At 36.7% G+C, this 16171-nt stretch overlaps 1 protein-coding gene across 1 annotated transcript; it reads right to left on the bottom strand.

Moving 5' to 3' along the window:
- pnkd (PNKD metallo-beta-lactamase domain containing) lies at positions 1-15661 on the bottom strand. Its single transcript, XM_028436656.1, has 9 exons — positions 15498-15661; positions 14389-14504; positions 13424-13536; positions 12574-12632; positions 12316-12408; positions 11860-12023; positions 10998-11084; positions 10151-10266; positions 1-9077 (listed from the first exon to the last, which is right to left on the bottom strand). The coding sequence occupies exons 1-9, from the start codon at positions 15656-15658 to the stop codon at positions 8904-8906; spliced, it is 1083 nt and encodes a 360-aa protein (XP_028292457.1). The 5' UTR covers positions 15659-15661; the 3' UTR covers positions 1-8903.
- Between the last annotated feature and the right edge of the window lie 510 nt (positions 15662-16171).

Genomic DNA, 16171 nt, shown 5'->3' with positions numbered 1-16171 from the left:
TTTCAGTTTCCAAGTTTTAATAATGACAAGTTTCACAGTCAATGACACATTACTCCATTACACAAAAAAGTAAATATATGTATATACTTTAAAAATAAAATAAAAAGCTTGTTCTGAGTGCTTCTTTGTGTTTTAATCAAAACAATAGTATATTGATCGTTACCCTGAAACACAACTGTCTTCATTTGAAGCAGTATTTAAAGCAGTGATACAAAATAAAATAACACGTCCCTTCAACAGAATGACAGTCAGGTTTGATACGTTACAATATGGCAGAGGTGACATCCTTCACATGTGCAGAGGTTCACATTAAAACGGTCAAATATTACTTTATTAAATAGAAAAGTGGAAAAAAACCCCAAAAACTTAAAAACTATTGTAAGCATAGTATCAACACATATCGATGCTTTGGCCACTGTTACACTTCTTTTCTCCCAAATAACACAAATTGTTATAAAATCTGTCTCTGTCATCAATGATTATTCATGTGCAAAATCTCCACCAACATCCATGGTATATATTGTTTTTAAGCTGCTTCAATACAACAAAGTACCCACAGCAAAGCTTCCTAAATGGTACCATTCACGTATATTATTCTAAAAAATATTATTCATTCTTTTCTAACGTCTCTCTTATTTAAGGACGTTTTAAACCCTCTTCACGATCACTTTAAAAGTGCAAACAAGTTGTTACATATACAATAAATCCCCAAAGTAGCAAAACAATTCTTAACTTCACTCCTTCATCCATCAGAAAAGCTGTACCTAAATATAATAATTACCAATAGACTATTCATTAATATCTTCATAGATATACTATATACATATATATACTTGTGAGGGAAGTTGGTAGATTTAATTTAAAATAGTTGACTTAATGTCCTGTAGTCAGGGTTGGGGTCAATTATAATTGTAAACTTATAATTGGTAATTAATTACAATTATGATGTAACTATAATTGAAATCGTAATTAAAAAAAATATTGCCGTTATCGTAATTGATTTGTAATTGGGTTCAAATATTTGACTTTGTAATTAGTGAGGATTCTTCTTCCATCAAGCTCAACTACTCCCGCATTTTGCAACCGATTCCAACAAGTTTGGTCTCAAACTGTTCAAATATTTTCTGGACACTCTGCTATGTATTAGCTTTGTTCTAACTTTTCAACTTTCTAAACTATTTACCTTTTTAACTTTTCATTTTTCCATACACATTGTAGAATGTGATTTTCATCTTAATAGATTCTACATGACTGCATGTAACCACAACTACCAACAACAACATTGAACTGTTCTGCAAAGCTTCTATGCAGCATTCAACTTAGCTCAATGTTGACAGGTGGTCACTGTAAATCAGGATGTTCTGCAAAGCTTCTGTACTGCCAAGCTCACAGCTTTCAACTTATCCTAACATGTTTGATGTCTGACACCACAAAAGTACAGTGACTTTATGTTGTCAACTTTTTTTAACTAATTTAAACTTTTTCAACCCATTTCTACTTGTAACAATGCCTCGCACAAACAAGAGGTCTCAGGCACAGAAACAACATTTACATCGTCAGAAGGAGTCTCCTGCTGCACAGGTGGGCGAACCTACAAAAAGTCAACAACGTCTGAGCTGCTGTCACCCAATGGACATGAAGCTTTCCTCACTGACACCACAGAAGTACAGAGTGACTGTATGTCTGCTGCTGGACCGTCTCATGTTGCCGGTGGAAACCAGACATCAACCATCTGTGATCAGTGTGTGTGCTTGTCACAGTCAGGACTCTCACAAATATGAAGAGCATTACAGAAAGAAACAGTGCACATGTAACTCACTGACTTTACTTGCCTTCCTCTATGAAAGTGAACACACCACTAAAAAAACCCTCAATGACATCCTTGACAAAGGTCATGAAATGTAGAAACGAGTAAGGGTGACCAAGTCCAATGACTACCTGAAGTTTAGTGACCTTCTTACCAAAGTACCAGCTTGTAACTGTGTGATAAACAGTGATCTGACTGAGGACAGCAACCCTGGTACATTTGGAGAACCACCAGAACATAGAGGATTCCTTAGGAGTCTGGAATCACAGCTGACATTACTGTCTTCAGACGTGCAGTACGGTTTGTTGACCATGATAACCTTGAGTATTGTGGTCTTCAGGACCAGAACAGGCAGATATGGGTTCGTTGATCTACATTCCAGGAGAATAAATGGTTTACCTCTGCTCCCAGGGTCACATAATGCTGGCACTGCTGTCATGGTTAAGTTTACCCATCTTGCAGACATAAATAAACGGCTTAAAATGTAGTACAGAATGTTGGGTGTTCCTCTAGATCAACGGTGAAGTTAACCTGTGACATCACTGACACCTTGAACCCAGCTCATCCACTAACCTGTTCACAGACCTCTATCCTCCTCCAGTATTTCCAATGACTTTGTGGTGGTTTCCACACAGCAGAGAACAGGTCCACCAGTACAGACTCCTACCCTTGCTGCTAATGATGCTTTTCAACACAAGTCAATTTTACTTTCTTTAGACATGAATGTAGACTCCGCTCATAATGAACAAGCAATTACTCGTAACATATCAAAGTATAGTAAATCTGAGAGGAAAATAATTCAGATGAGACTGATTACTAAGCCTAAACATTCACAACAAAAAGAACAAAAAAAAAAAAAATCAAAGAACAACAGAGATACTCAACTGATTATACATTCAAGGCTATGAAAAGATCTCATATATACATGGATCCAGTGATTCAACAGAGGAACACAAGTTGACTTTAGACAAAAGAAAACTGAGTACATGACAACAAGGTACAAAAAGGATTATGTTTTCCAACAAAAACTAAAAGAATATTTTTAAGATCACGCAGAACACAAGATAATTTTCAGAGAAAGCAACAAGAATACATGAAAAATAGGTATAGTGAAGATTCAGACTTGACAAAACTGAGCTGGGAGACCCAACAATCCCTGACCCTGACAGTGATTCCAGTGATGATGACGATGATAAATATGATGAAGCTGATCTAGCAAACATTGAGATGTGTGAGAGAAAAGCTTTATGCAATCCTGACAATGAATCAGACATAGAAATAGATCAACCAGCTGATCCTAGAGATGACCCAGAACAGGAAGGAGACATGCCTAATGGTGGACTTGCTCTGGAATCATGCCTTCAACCACCGAACCTTGCAGAGGACATTTTATCATTCAGTGAGGGAATATACTCAGTAGCTCTAGCTGCAATCCTGTGAGTTTTTTGTAAAACTTCTAAACTTGAAGCCATGGCTTTCCCTGGAAAGCCATGGCTTCAAGAAACTTTCACAAAGCATGTATTTTAAATCCAGGCTTTTCTTTATTGATGAAATGTTTGCAAAGGATACAAACTACCTGTTCTTCGCTCAGTTTTTCATTGAATTGCATTTAACAACATCATCCATGTCAATCCAGCTACGAAAAGGAAAAGCTGTGACTAGAGATGGCAGAAAAATCACCTCAGGTATGTTGCAGAGCAGACATGAAGTGGAGCAGCTGGTGTGTAATAAAGAGTCCTTCAGATTTATGAAAGCTTTAAGAGGTAAACCTGCCTATTGGCATCAAAAAACTCAGGAGTGTATGCTATGATCAGACAGATGGGAAGTCCAACATTCTTCTGTACATTTTCTGCTGCTGAGATGCGATGGCCTGAGGTAACACGAGCAATAAAAAGACAACAAGGTCAGGAGGTCAATTTTGAATAGCTGAACTGGTCAGACAAATGTGATATTCTCAGAAGCAATCCTGTCACAGCAATGAGGATGTTTGACAAACATGTAGAAGCTTTATTCAGAGATCTGCTGTTGTCACCTGCTCAGCCTCTCGGAAAGGTTATAAACTATTTTTATAGAGTTGAGTTTCAGCACAGAGGAAGCCCACACATTCACTGTCTTCTCTGGGTTGAAGGTGTACCTGATCCTGAGAACGATGATGAACACAGTTTGTGCTTTTGTGGATGAATACATCACCGGCCAACTGCCTGACCCTGATAGACAACCAAGTCATGTTTCAAGAGTTTGGCATCTGGATGTCATTTTGGCTTCCCCAAACCACCCTGCAGTGAGACCATGATCAGCAGAGAAAATGATGACAGACATTCAAGCAGCTAAGACTAAGCTCAAACCTCTGCTGAATGAACCTGGGATTGAGTCGATGAGTTTAGAGTAGCTTCTTACTCAGTGTGAGCTTACACTGGAGGACTATGAACTGTATGTGGATAAAATGCACAAATCCAGCATAGTGATATTGAAGCATGAAGAGAAGGATAAACAATTATAACCCCCATTTGTTCTATGCCTGGGATGCTAACATTGACAAATCCTACATTCTTAATGCCTCCAGCTGTGTGAAATATCTGACTAAGTATATCACAAAATGTGAAAGTGGTTTGTCAGAGTACCTAAGAAACTGTGATCCAGAACTCCAACACAGAAAGGGTAAATAAAAGTGATGAGATGAAGAAAATCATGCAACTCGATTCTAAAAAAGGGAAATCAGTGCACAAGAATGTGCTGCCAGAGCCTGTGGTCTGAGTTTAAACAAGTGCACATGCTGTGTTGTATTTATTCCCACTGATGATAACCCTGGAAAAATGAGTTGTCCTCTCTCATTTCTGGAGAACACTACAGATGAGTGCACCAGAATTTGGATGACTTCATTGACAGACAAATACTAGAGCAGACCTGAAACTCTTGAATTTGAGTACGTGTTTGGCTGATTTTGTTGCAACATACAGGTTTGTTGGAAGTAATTCCTCTTCTAAATGATTTGGGTTTTGTTCAAAGATGTAGAGATGATCATCCAGACATCATCAGATACCATCGCGGTAAAAAAGGATAAGAACGCAGGGCAATATTATGGTAATTTACTGAAACTGTACTTTCCACATGGATGTGAGCAGGATCTGAGAGAACGTTGTGGTTTATACCAGGCCTTTTTTCACTCGTGGTGGAGTTCAAAACATTGTTAAGGAAAACCAAAAACCTGAACCAGGAGCATGCCTGTGTTTTCTACGCTGTCAGAGAATGGTGCATCAAGAGAGTCTGTGGCCACAGACCTCAACCCTTCTATTATTACATCAATGAAGGAGCAGGTACAGGAAAGTCACACCTGATCAAATGTATCCACGCCGAGTCATCAAAGATCCTGACCAGACTGCTGAGACACTGTGAGAACGTGGACCAGACTAAGCCCTCTGTTCTTCTTACATCTTTAACTGGTGAAGCTGCTTTTAACATTTCAGGAACAACTCCGCATTCCCTGCTCAAATTACCAAGAAGTCTGGATGAGGTGAGGTGTGAACATCTGAATGCTGAGATCATTGATGAAGTTGCCATGGTGTCCAAGCCACTCTTTGTTTATGTTGATGCCAGACAGATCAAAGGCATTCAGAGATCATTAGGACTTACATGTATGTGTGTTATTGCTGTTGGTGATTTCTATCAGCTCTCACCAGTGCGTCAGTCTAAGCCTCTGTGTGTTCATGACCCATCTGACATTGACATGTGAAAGGAACATTTTCAGATGGTCACTCTGACTGAGATCATGCGGCAGAAGGATGACATCACCTTTGCAGAGATGCTGAACAGGATCCGAGTCAAATGTCACTGTGATGACTGTGTCTGATTCTAACAGATATTTCAAAGGCTCAATGTCCAGAAGATGTACTGCATATTTTTACCACTAACAAACAGGTAGCAACACATGACTCAGCAGCACTGTCCCAAATGAATGCTGATGTGATTCAGATTGATGCAGATGACTTTAGAAAGGACCATCAGACTGGCAGAATGGCACTGCAGGACAAACCAGTGTGTGGAAGCAGAAATTTCCTCACTGATTGTCTAAAGGTTGCTGTGGGCGCTCGTGTCAAGCTAACCAGGAACAAAGACATCAAAGCTGGTTTGATAAATAGAGCTTTCTTTGGTACACTAATGAAAATAGCTGCCTCTTGACAGGGATCAACGTGCTACCAAGCTTTGTCTACGGACAATCACTGCACTGCTGTGAACAACCTACCAGGTAGAGCACCTGCACATGCTGTGTCTTTGGTTTACATTGAAAGAAAGGAGGACAATCTGAAGCAGAACAGTGTGGTATGCAGACAATTCCCTGTTAAGTTGGCTTTTGCTTGCACTATTTATAAAGTCCAAGGTGAAAAGCATCTTTGAACCAGGAATGGCTTATGTAGCTCTCTCCAGGGTCACTTCTCTCAGTGAACTGTACATCAAAGACATGGATGAAAAGAAAATCTACTCTAGCCACGAGGTCACTGCATCAATTTCAGCTATGAGACAGCTCTGTTTGGATGACGTTATGCCTCTTTTACAGTTAAGAGAAAATCTGCACCAGCCTGATGTTCTGACTATTATCCACCACAATACCGAGGGACTCCCAGCTCACGTCACTGACCTGAAAAGACATCATGAGTTGCTTCTTGCAGATGTTTTATGCCTGACTGAATCTCGCTTGCATGACTTGTTTGTTGCTGAGAGTCTCCACTTGAAGGGTTACATCTTGTTCCAGCGTAACAGACACCTTTCCTATAACAACTTTCCTGAACTTGCTGGAAGACGTGGTGGAAGAGTTGCTGTTTATGTCAGACATCACATCCAAGTTGTTGAAAAGAAGTTTGAGCATAATGTGACTCACCATGAGTTTCTGGTTTTGAAAGTTGTTGCTCCTCTGAGTTTAATCATCGCAGTGATTTACCAACATCCAGATTACCATGTGACATTGTTCCTGTCTAACCTGAGAAGCCTGGTGGACTACCTGCAGACCTCAGACTGACAGTCCGTCATTGTCTGTGGTGACTTCAATGAGGACCTGTTTGTTGAAGCGTCAAAGCCAATCTTTGAGTTTTTCCCAGTCCAGAGGGTTTATACAGCTCATCTCTGCTTCAACTACTGATAGGAACACTGAGCTTGATCTGTTCTTTGTTTCTAAACCACAGCACTGTGTCCATTCTGGTGTCCTGAGGTCCTATTACAGCTACCACAACCCAGTGTACTGTGTTCTGTCCTTCAGTAACACGTGACAGGGTAAGATGACTGTTAATGACACATGGAGATCATCTGTGATGGATAGAAAAACTCCAAGTGTACAGCTTTGGCACAGAATAGAGTTATTGTATCATATTATCATTAATGAATATAAATGAACTGAAGCATATAGGTATTAGTTTGCATCAATACTAATGCTAGGTTAATGCTATAATTAATTCTGACATCATCACTGTTGACCAGAACTGCCATGGATATTGCGACTGAGTTACTATGACTACCCTCGAGATCAAAGAGATAGACAAGCTTCATAGCCTCGAGATATCTCACAACATCACTACTATACTCATCTGACTACTTAAGCTAAGCAAGACCACAACACCGTTAAGATGGCCTCCACCACCTTTACACTTGTTCTTTGTTTCTTTTTTATTAAACTCATTTTTATCTATTCAATAAATATATTTGGAAATATCAACTGTCTATTCCATAAAAACACCCGACATTATTATATTAGAACATTCCAACAAGTTTGGTATCAAACTGTTGAAATAGTTTCTGGACACTCTGCTATGTATTGGCTTTGTTCTAACTTTTCCTAATGCTCACCTAATGCAGTGGCCAGCACCTGCATCCTCACTTGCATTTTCTTCAGGGAATGTGTTCTAGTTGTAATTGTCATGGATATTTTATTAAAAACACTGTTATTTAAACCATGTAATAGTTCTAAAAAGTAGAAATCTAGGGATATACTGACAGTAAAAAGGCTCAGACATCCACACCAAAAATATTAATACTAATATTTTCAATGATAAGAAAGCTTAACAAGGTAACCAATAGACGAAAAACAAATTAGATGATAAATAATATTTTTTAGTGCATTTTACAGCTGATTTAAGATATGGGTCAAAACTGATCTGTTACAGTATCATTAGAAATGCTAACAGGAAGCTAACACAAGAGGAAGGTTACGTTTTATGGGCTTATTTATTAAAGGTGCAATATGTGAGATTTGCAAGCATCGTCTGCCACCACCAGGTGGCATATTACTGAGTAAAACCAACACTTCCACCATATCTGGTTCTGACCGCTGAATGTACAGGTGACAATATTCTCTGCTACACCCCGCCAATGCAAGCCGCTGTATATCGTCAGCTTTACATGTGTGATGCGTTCATGAGTGAAGATGTTTAAACAGTTGTTTGTTAGTTGTAAACCTCAAGGGTAGCGCACCGTTTATCTGTTTGATGGATATTTGTTACCAGAGATGGCCTAGTTCAGGGACTGCTTTGCTGTAAACAGGCATATACTCACCCAACCGGTGGAAAATAGGTACTACAGGAAGGCAATATTTATCTATGTATATATAACTATGTTGTCTCAAAAAATCACATACGGCATGACAGCGAAGGACATGTTTCTTAACACTCAATTTTTTATTTTAGGCATTTAAGACATATTTAAAAGTTGAAAATTCCACATATTGCATCTTTAAAGGCTCAGTAATTCTGATTAATTGTAATTGCACTTTAGTAATTCAGAATGCAGTTTCAAGGGAAAAAATGCTGGTAAAAGTAATCATAATTGAATTGTAATTGAATATGGATAATTGAAAACGTAAATGTAAATTAAAATGTAATTGACCCCAACCCTTCCTGTAGTTTATTATTAATGTAGAGATAATTTAACCCTTCATTCATTTATTTATTTGCTCTAATTAGGGCAATACTAAAAATCTTCCATATATTTAAAGTAAACACTAATTTCACTGATGTAAAGCACAGAAAGCAGCACTCTCTGTGCTGTGCTGTGCATGCTTTGCAGTCAGATATGTGTGTTTATGTGCAGTATTTTGAATGTGTTCCTTATAGCACTACCTCCTGTTGAACAGGTCTTTGTGTTTGCGCAGCTCCTCCAGAACTCGGGCCCTGAACTGAGTCCAGTCTTCATCTGGAAGCTGCTGGACCCGCAGAGCCAGGTGCAGCTCTGCAGAGTGGCTGCGTAGGAAAGGATTGTACTGCTTCTCTTCTCCGATTGTTGAAGGACTCTGAAAGACAGAGGGAATGTTTTGGGACAATGAGCATCTGCTCCAAATGGACTTGCACAGATTCTAATTAGCACAAGGAGGCGCTTGAAAAGAGAAATCAGCCATTCTCCCCAATCAACTTTGCACAATTTGTTACTTCTCCCAAAAAAAAAAGTTATTCATTCATTGCTTTGTTTCCATTAGATTTATATGAAGCATTCCAAATGTTTCAGTTGGATAAACTCCATGAGGCTCCTGCATGTGTTCATAATCAGATAAAGCTTCAAAGACTATCACCATTTTTAAACCTAAACTAAAAACATATTCATTCATTCTGGTTTTTATCTAGTGCTACAGTTTTTTTATGCTATTCTTAATGTTTTGTATTTCCAAAAAAATTCCATACTCTTCCTTATTTTATCATCTTTTTTTATTATTTTATTAAATTGCTTCTTTGTGCATTAATTTTTAAACCTTTTTATAATTTTTTACTTTTGTCAAATGCATGAGCAAATTTCTGTGAAGCACTTTAATCTACAATTGAATTTGTAATAAAGATGCTTTATAAAAAAAGTATATATTTTAAAGCTGCTAGAGACAAAAAAAATAATCAGAAAAATTCAGTGTGTAGACCTCATCATTAGCTCGCATAAAAAAAAAAGTGTAAAATTTGTTTTCAACTAAACTGTAAAAACTCTTATTGAAATGGTTGAAAAAGTTATGCCCATTGCATTGTGGGGTGTGGAGTCCTGTAGACGGATGCATAGAAGCGTTTTTTTTTTTTTTTTTTAAACTTTATTCTTATCGTGATTTCTTGTGTTTTTTGCCAGACAAGGACAGTGATTGGCTTAACTTTTCCAACAATGTCAATAAACGTAAAAGTGTTTACAGTGGAGATGAACAGTGGAGCAAATAATCTTCAATTTATCGATCTATGAATTTTTTGGTAAGCTAATCCTGATTCTGTGGAGTACGTCACTGAACATGTCTGCAGAATATTTTCTCCAGGAAATTGTGCATGGGTGATAAGCCGTTCTTTAATGTAATCTATTACTGAACCGTGCGCTAAAAGAGTAGTCGTGCGTTACTCTCACCGTGCACATCTTCTGCCCTCTCTGCTGCAGCACCCACTGATATTTGCTCTCCCTGGTCGCGTTACGCGGCTCCACCTCAGCAGCAAATAGCAGGTTATCCTCTGCGTACTCGTGACCTATCAATAGTCAGTGGATACAATTACATCCCAACCAATGGATAAGGAATCCATAACAGCAGCTGAACAACACAAACGTGATGAATCTATGGATGACATGCATACTGTGTAATTGGAACAATCCAAAATCTGTTGTAGGAAAGGAAATGACTGTGTAAATAGTACAGAAGAGAGCTTGGCAACAAATTACATAAGCAACAACATTGTTGCTAACGCTAGATGTTGCCAAACATCACATTCCCTTGCCTAAACAAATAAGGGGCATCATTTTTTTCTTAGAATGAATCAATTTGGTTATTTTCCAGTCTTTGGACAGACAACAGCCTGAACAGTGAAATTATGGTCAGTGTGCTGTGCATACATCAACAAACCTCTGAAATTACAGTATGTTGAAACAAAGTATGGGCGAGCATCATGCCTCGAATGAAAAGCTAAACAAAACAGAGGTTACACAACTAAAGGAATACTAAATCTATAGTTTCTACAAAAAATGAGGTTAGGAGGAATGCTAACATTTAGTTTTTCCTCTTTTAAGAAGGTTTATTTTTCACACATTAGATCCATTCTTCATATTTCAAATGAGAATAACATGTGTAGTGCTTGCAAAAGATTTTCTCAGAAGGAAATTAACATAATTACATAGACTTAAGCGGTATTAGGTAAATTAATTAAAAAAAATACATGAAAAAGCCCAAATTCCATTTATGTCGTGTTTATAGTAATGGTCGTACCAGGCCATAACAGAGTGTCATCACTCAATGAGCCGACGATGTCAAGAGACGACAGCATCGTTGTAGCACTGCCTTCAAACATCCTTCCTGAAAAGCAACAACAACAAAAAATACCACATGTATCGTTTAGGAACTATAAACTCTTTTTTTCAAATTTGTAACATCACATTTTTTATTAAAACTTTTTAAAATAAAATACACAGGAGCATAGCTTTATCAAAGGAGATAGGTTGGTTAAATAAAGGTAAAATAAAATGTATTATTACAAAATAAAATATAATTGAATATATATATATATGTATTTTTTTTAAAGCAGGCACCAACGCTTTGACTAAATCGATGGTGATGGTTTTCAGATACATTTCACGAGTTTCAGCCTTCTACATTTTTTTGTAACTGAGTCCAATATTATTACTATTCGGGGAACAGTGACAGTTAAAACACTAGGCTTTTGGGATATGAGTGTAAAGATGATCACTCAACTCATTTAGAAGCACCGGTCCAAAACAAAGTCTAAAATAACATTTATTTTGCATAATCCAACCCTGTGGTTCTTTAACTTTTCCTGTTGCGCCACCCTTGCAACAAAATTCCCACAAAATGGGTATAAAATGCACCCTTCGATTGACAAAAAGGTAAAAATCGTGACCATTGTTCTTTAAAACTTGTAAAAAAAATAAAACGTGCAATCAGTAATTTTAGAACTGTAATTTCCATTTTTCATGCTCAACGTTCAGCAAGTCTGTTGTACAAGGTGTGCAGACAGAGCTATACGACCTTTATCTAATACAGTTCTAGGTTTTGTTTTTAGTTTTTCTTTAACATTGTAAAAAACTAAAATAAAATTAGAATTAGAACTCACCACAGCCAGAAAGGAACACCAGGTCACCAGAGAAGAGGCTGGAGGGCGCCCCAAAGGCCTGGCCGTCCAGGAGGTAGATCATGTGACCCACTGTGTGTCCTGGGGTGAACAGGGCTTTAAAGTGCATGCGGCCCACCGTTACAGATTCTTTGTGCGATAGAGGGCTGGAGGTCAGAAAAACCACATATTTCAAACACGTTATTGGCTTTTCTTACATCAAACACATTCCCTTACATCCCTTCTCATCATATTCAGACAAACAACTCTTGTTTACTGCCAACTCGTACATTCTTACATTAATAAATAGTTTGAAAGCTTCCAGCCTTCAGGACAATCACACCGTGACATGTTCACGGTGAAGTCAGCTGCTACGAGCTCTGACAGAACCACAACAAGACCAGACGCAGTTCAGCCACAAAGACTGTGTTTTATGATGATGTGCAGGCATGGACTCACTGCGTCAGGCCAGGAATGTTATCAGCTGCATTTCCATAAACTCGGCATGAGCTGTGAAGTCTTTTCAACCCTTTGTTCCCACCACTGTGGTCCCTGAGAATCACAAAGAGAAAAACATTCATCCGCCATTTTAATACAGTTTACAATTGTGTTTATACAAGTAACAATAACAACGAAAAACAGACATTACTGGACAAAATCCCTTTAAATTATCATCTGAATTCATAACATAAGGCTCTAAATGACCATGAAACTCACCAGTGCTTGTGCGTACATAATATTGCTTCTAACATCACTCCCTCTTCCAAAATAACTGCCTGAAAGAAATCAAACTGATTGTTAGTTTGATTCAATTAAAAGCTAAACACAGACGTGAACATTAAAGAACATTCTATTTATTTATCTGAATAATGTCTACTGTTATTCAGGAAGGTTAGTATTATTTGCGCTGTTGTATATAGTCATCTTAAAGATGTAAATTCTTGTTTTTTACAGCTATAAAATGAGATAAAAGTGGACAAGAATGGTGGAAAAGTTGGTGAAATGGGATCTTAAGAACCGCAAAAATTGGCAAATTAGAGTGGCCAAAAACAGAGAGAAAGGGTGGTAAAAAGAGTTCAAACAGTTAGTTTAAACTGACAAATGACGGACATGACAAATTGTGAATGTGGTTAAATTGGCAAAAAAAAGAAGCATGAAATATAGTGAAAAGATTTAGGTGGGAAAATGGTGGAAAAGGTTCATAAGTGCCAAAAATGTGTTGAAAATAGAAAAAATGTGCAGAAAATACACTTAAATTTGATGGAGAAGTGGCAGAAATGGGAGTAACGTAGCAAAAATGCATTAAAAGGAGCAAAAACTATAGCAAGAAAAAGTGATGAAAATAAGTTAACATTTGGCAAGTTTGGTGTAGTTGCAAAAATGGGCTCAAATTGTTAAATAAAATATTTTTAGTTTCTTGAAGGCATCTGGGGAGCCCCTAACAGTGTCTCACGACCCCAGATTGGGTCCTGAACCCAAGATTGAGAATCCATGCTTTGAAGGACAGCCTGTAGTGTTTTAATGTAAAATGTCTCGATATAAAAAGGAGAGTATTAAATGCACTCACCTGGACTGACTGAGGATCTGCAGGATCTACAACAACAGCGAGACTGGATGCGGTGTCAATTATTAGGTAGCTGTAGTTGTCAGAAAGCACCGATATGGGAATGATCCTAATACCTGTGGAAATAGTATTATTGATCATCAAATGCAATGATCTTGATGGCATGAATCATACATACATCTATTGCTTAACCTGTAGTGTGGAATGTCAGCAAAGGCTTGATCATGTGATATTACTCAAACAGAAAACAATGACCCATTTATTGATAACGAATGGGTTACAGAAATCTTTACCTTAAATATAAAGATATTCTACTATTGAACAAATTAAATTCGAGACCCTGAAAAAAAGTCAATGAATCCAATAATAATAAAAAAAAAAACATTGTAAAGTGCAAAGTAACCACTAGATTAACTTAACCATAAAAATATTCTACAATTGAACAGAAAAAAAATATAAATTAAATTAGAAAACTGAAAATATATCCTCAAGACTAGGGCTGAACGACTTTTGGAAAATAATGTAATTGCAATTTTTTTTCCTCAATATTGAGATTGCGATTTAATATGAGATTATTTTTTCAAGGGCCTCTTGTCATGTATTTTTCAATGAACACAAGCAATAAATCAATCTGTTTCATAATAAACAATTTCAGATTCATTGAAACTTTAAATAAATATAAAATATAAAATCTAAAGCACAGCCTACAGCAATAAAGTAAACAAATCTGAGGCTTTACCTCTTCAACATATCTAACAAACTTCAGGTAAAAATCAATTTTAAAAATAACCCAAATGTAATTTTAAAGTTTAGTTCAGCTATTATTTACTGTCAGTATTTAGTTCTATCAGATAGAAGTGCTGGATATAATCCACATTTTTGTAATTATTTTTATTTACTTTATTTTTTACTGATATGGGACCGATTTACGATATCAATATCAACAAAAACAGATTCTTCTTACATACCATTGAGATCCATGGGAAAAGAGGTGGAATGTCCTGCTGGGTAGTGTTCCCGGGCCTTTCTCATCTGTCTCTTGTAGTACATGTAGCCTAGTCTGGTCCGTGTGTATAGTGTGTACCTGAAAAGTCATTAGATATTGTTAAGATGAAGCAGTAACATTATTTAATGTCTATAAAGATAGAATAAATGTGTAGTTTGTTACCGAGATATGTTCATAAACCCTGCATATAGTAACATTAGTGCTGCTTTGCATTTTCAATCTAAAAGTATGTAGAGTACATAAGGCACTGATAATATCCAAGCTATAGGTGACAGGTGGTGACCATATTTGTTTAATTTGAGGAAATTATTTCAAATAATTTGAGGATTGAGTAGAATTTTGGGGGGGGGAAATGGGTTTCTTTCAACAATTTGAGAAAAAAAATGACTTCCATCATATTATACAAGAACGGGGCAAACTGGCAACCCCTACAAATATTGTAGAGTTTAATTTAATTTGTGAAAAAAAAAAAAAAAATCAATGAAACTCTATTTGAATAATTGTAAAGTTCTACTTTTAAATAAATCTGTTAAAATGTTGTATTTTTTATGGTGATATTTTGCAAAAAGGCCAATATTTATGTTTGGATAATACAGTGATTTAAAATGATTCTCAATGTCTGCTAAATTCAATAAATAATTCCCATGATTTTTTTTAATGTATTTATTTTTTTAATCTTGCCAAAATTCCTGTGGAAATTTACACTGTTTTTTCAGGTTATTTTTATTTTCCCCTGCGGACCGATTTAGATGTTTTAAAGGGCCGGATTTGGCCCCCGGGCCTTGAGTTTGACACTGCTCTGTGATTCAAAAACTTGATAAACAACGTATAACGATTAAGGAATGTTTTACGCTAGTAAGACCGAATGATACATAAGGAATGTATAGTTTTAAATATCGTTATTTAAACACTATGTTGCCGATAGTGTTTCTGAAAGCTTGAGACGCTCTTTTAAATGAGCAAATATTAATTTGACGAATTATGAAGGGGCTAGCCGCGGTTGCTAAGCTACGCAAACACGTCTTTACACGAGCGAGCGCTAATTAATGTCCCCCGTAAGCTGAAACTCACGCAATTCTGAAGAGTGGCTTCTCCGAGCGGGCCATTATCTTTGTGAAGAGTTTTCTGCAAATGACGAATAGTCCAGTTCGTCTGACACGAAAACACAAGCAGCAGAGACAGAGAAACGACGCAGCACCCACTACCGTCACTGTCCAGTCAGGAAGCGCCATTGCGGTGGAGCCTGACGTCATGACGTCATATGTCAACGTAGCATGAGGCGGCCACTACCCCGGAAATAAACTCAAAAAAATAAAATAAATAAAGGTCTGGGTTTTTTCTTTTTTTTATCTTTTACTTGAAAATAATAATAATAATAATAATAATAATAATAATAATAATAATAATAATAATAATAATAATAATAATAATAATAATAATAAAGGTCTGTTTTGGCACCAAGTTTTTCATTTTCAACAACTTTATTTAGTGATATCAAAATCTGGCATTACAAATAAATATTTCTAAAGAGAAATATCATTTTTCCAGACTGAACAGTTACAGAATATGTAGAACTAGTACATATATTGAAAAAAAAAAAAAAAAAAAAAAAACATAAACAGGCACCAAAACTTGTGTTGTTCCTTATTGTCTCTCGTATGTGTCCATGATTTTTTATTATGAATTATTAGATTTATTATTATATGATTTAAACACATTTTGATATTCAATTGTTTTCATTTTTG

Source organism: Gouania willdenowi, chromosome 21 (assembly GCF_900634775.1).
Source record: "Gouania willdenowi chromosome 21, fGouWil2.1, whole genome shotgun sequence".
NCBI classification, from domain to species: Eukaryota; Metazoa; Chordata; class Actinopteri; order Blenniiformes; family Gobiesocidae; genus Gouania; species Gouania willdenowi.
The sequence above is the reverse complement of the archived record's forward strand: the minus strand, read 5'-3'. Positions and strand labels throughout refer to the sequence as shown.

Coding starts and splice junctions, on each gene's coding strand:
- pnkd (XM_028436656.1), bottom strand. CDS start 15,658: ATGGCGCTTCCTGACTGGACAGTGACGGTAGTGGGTGCTGCGTCGTTT. Junction 10,267..10,997: donor TGACACTCTGTTATGGCCTG/GTACGACCATTA, acceptor GACTATTGATAG/GTCACGAGTACGCAGAGGAT. Junction 9,078..10,150: donor GAGGGCAGAAGATGTGCACG/GTGAGAGTAACG, acceptor TCTGTCTTTCAG/AGTCCTTCAACAATCGGAGA.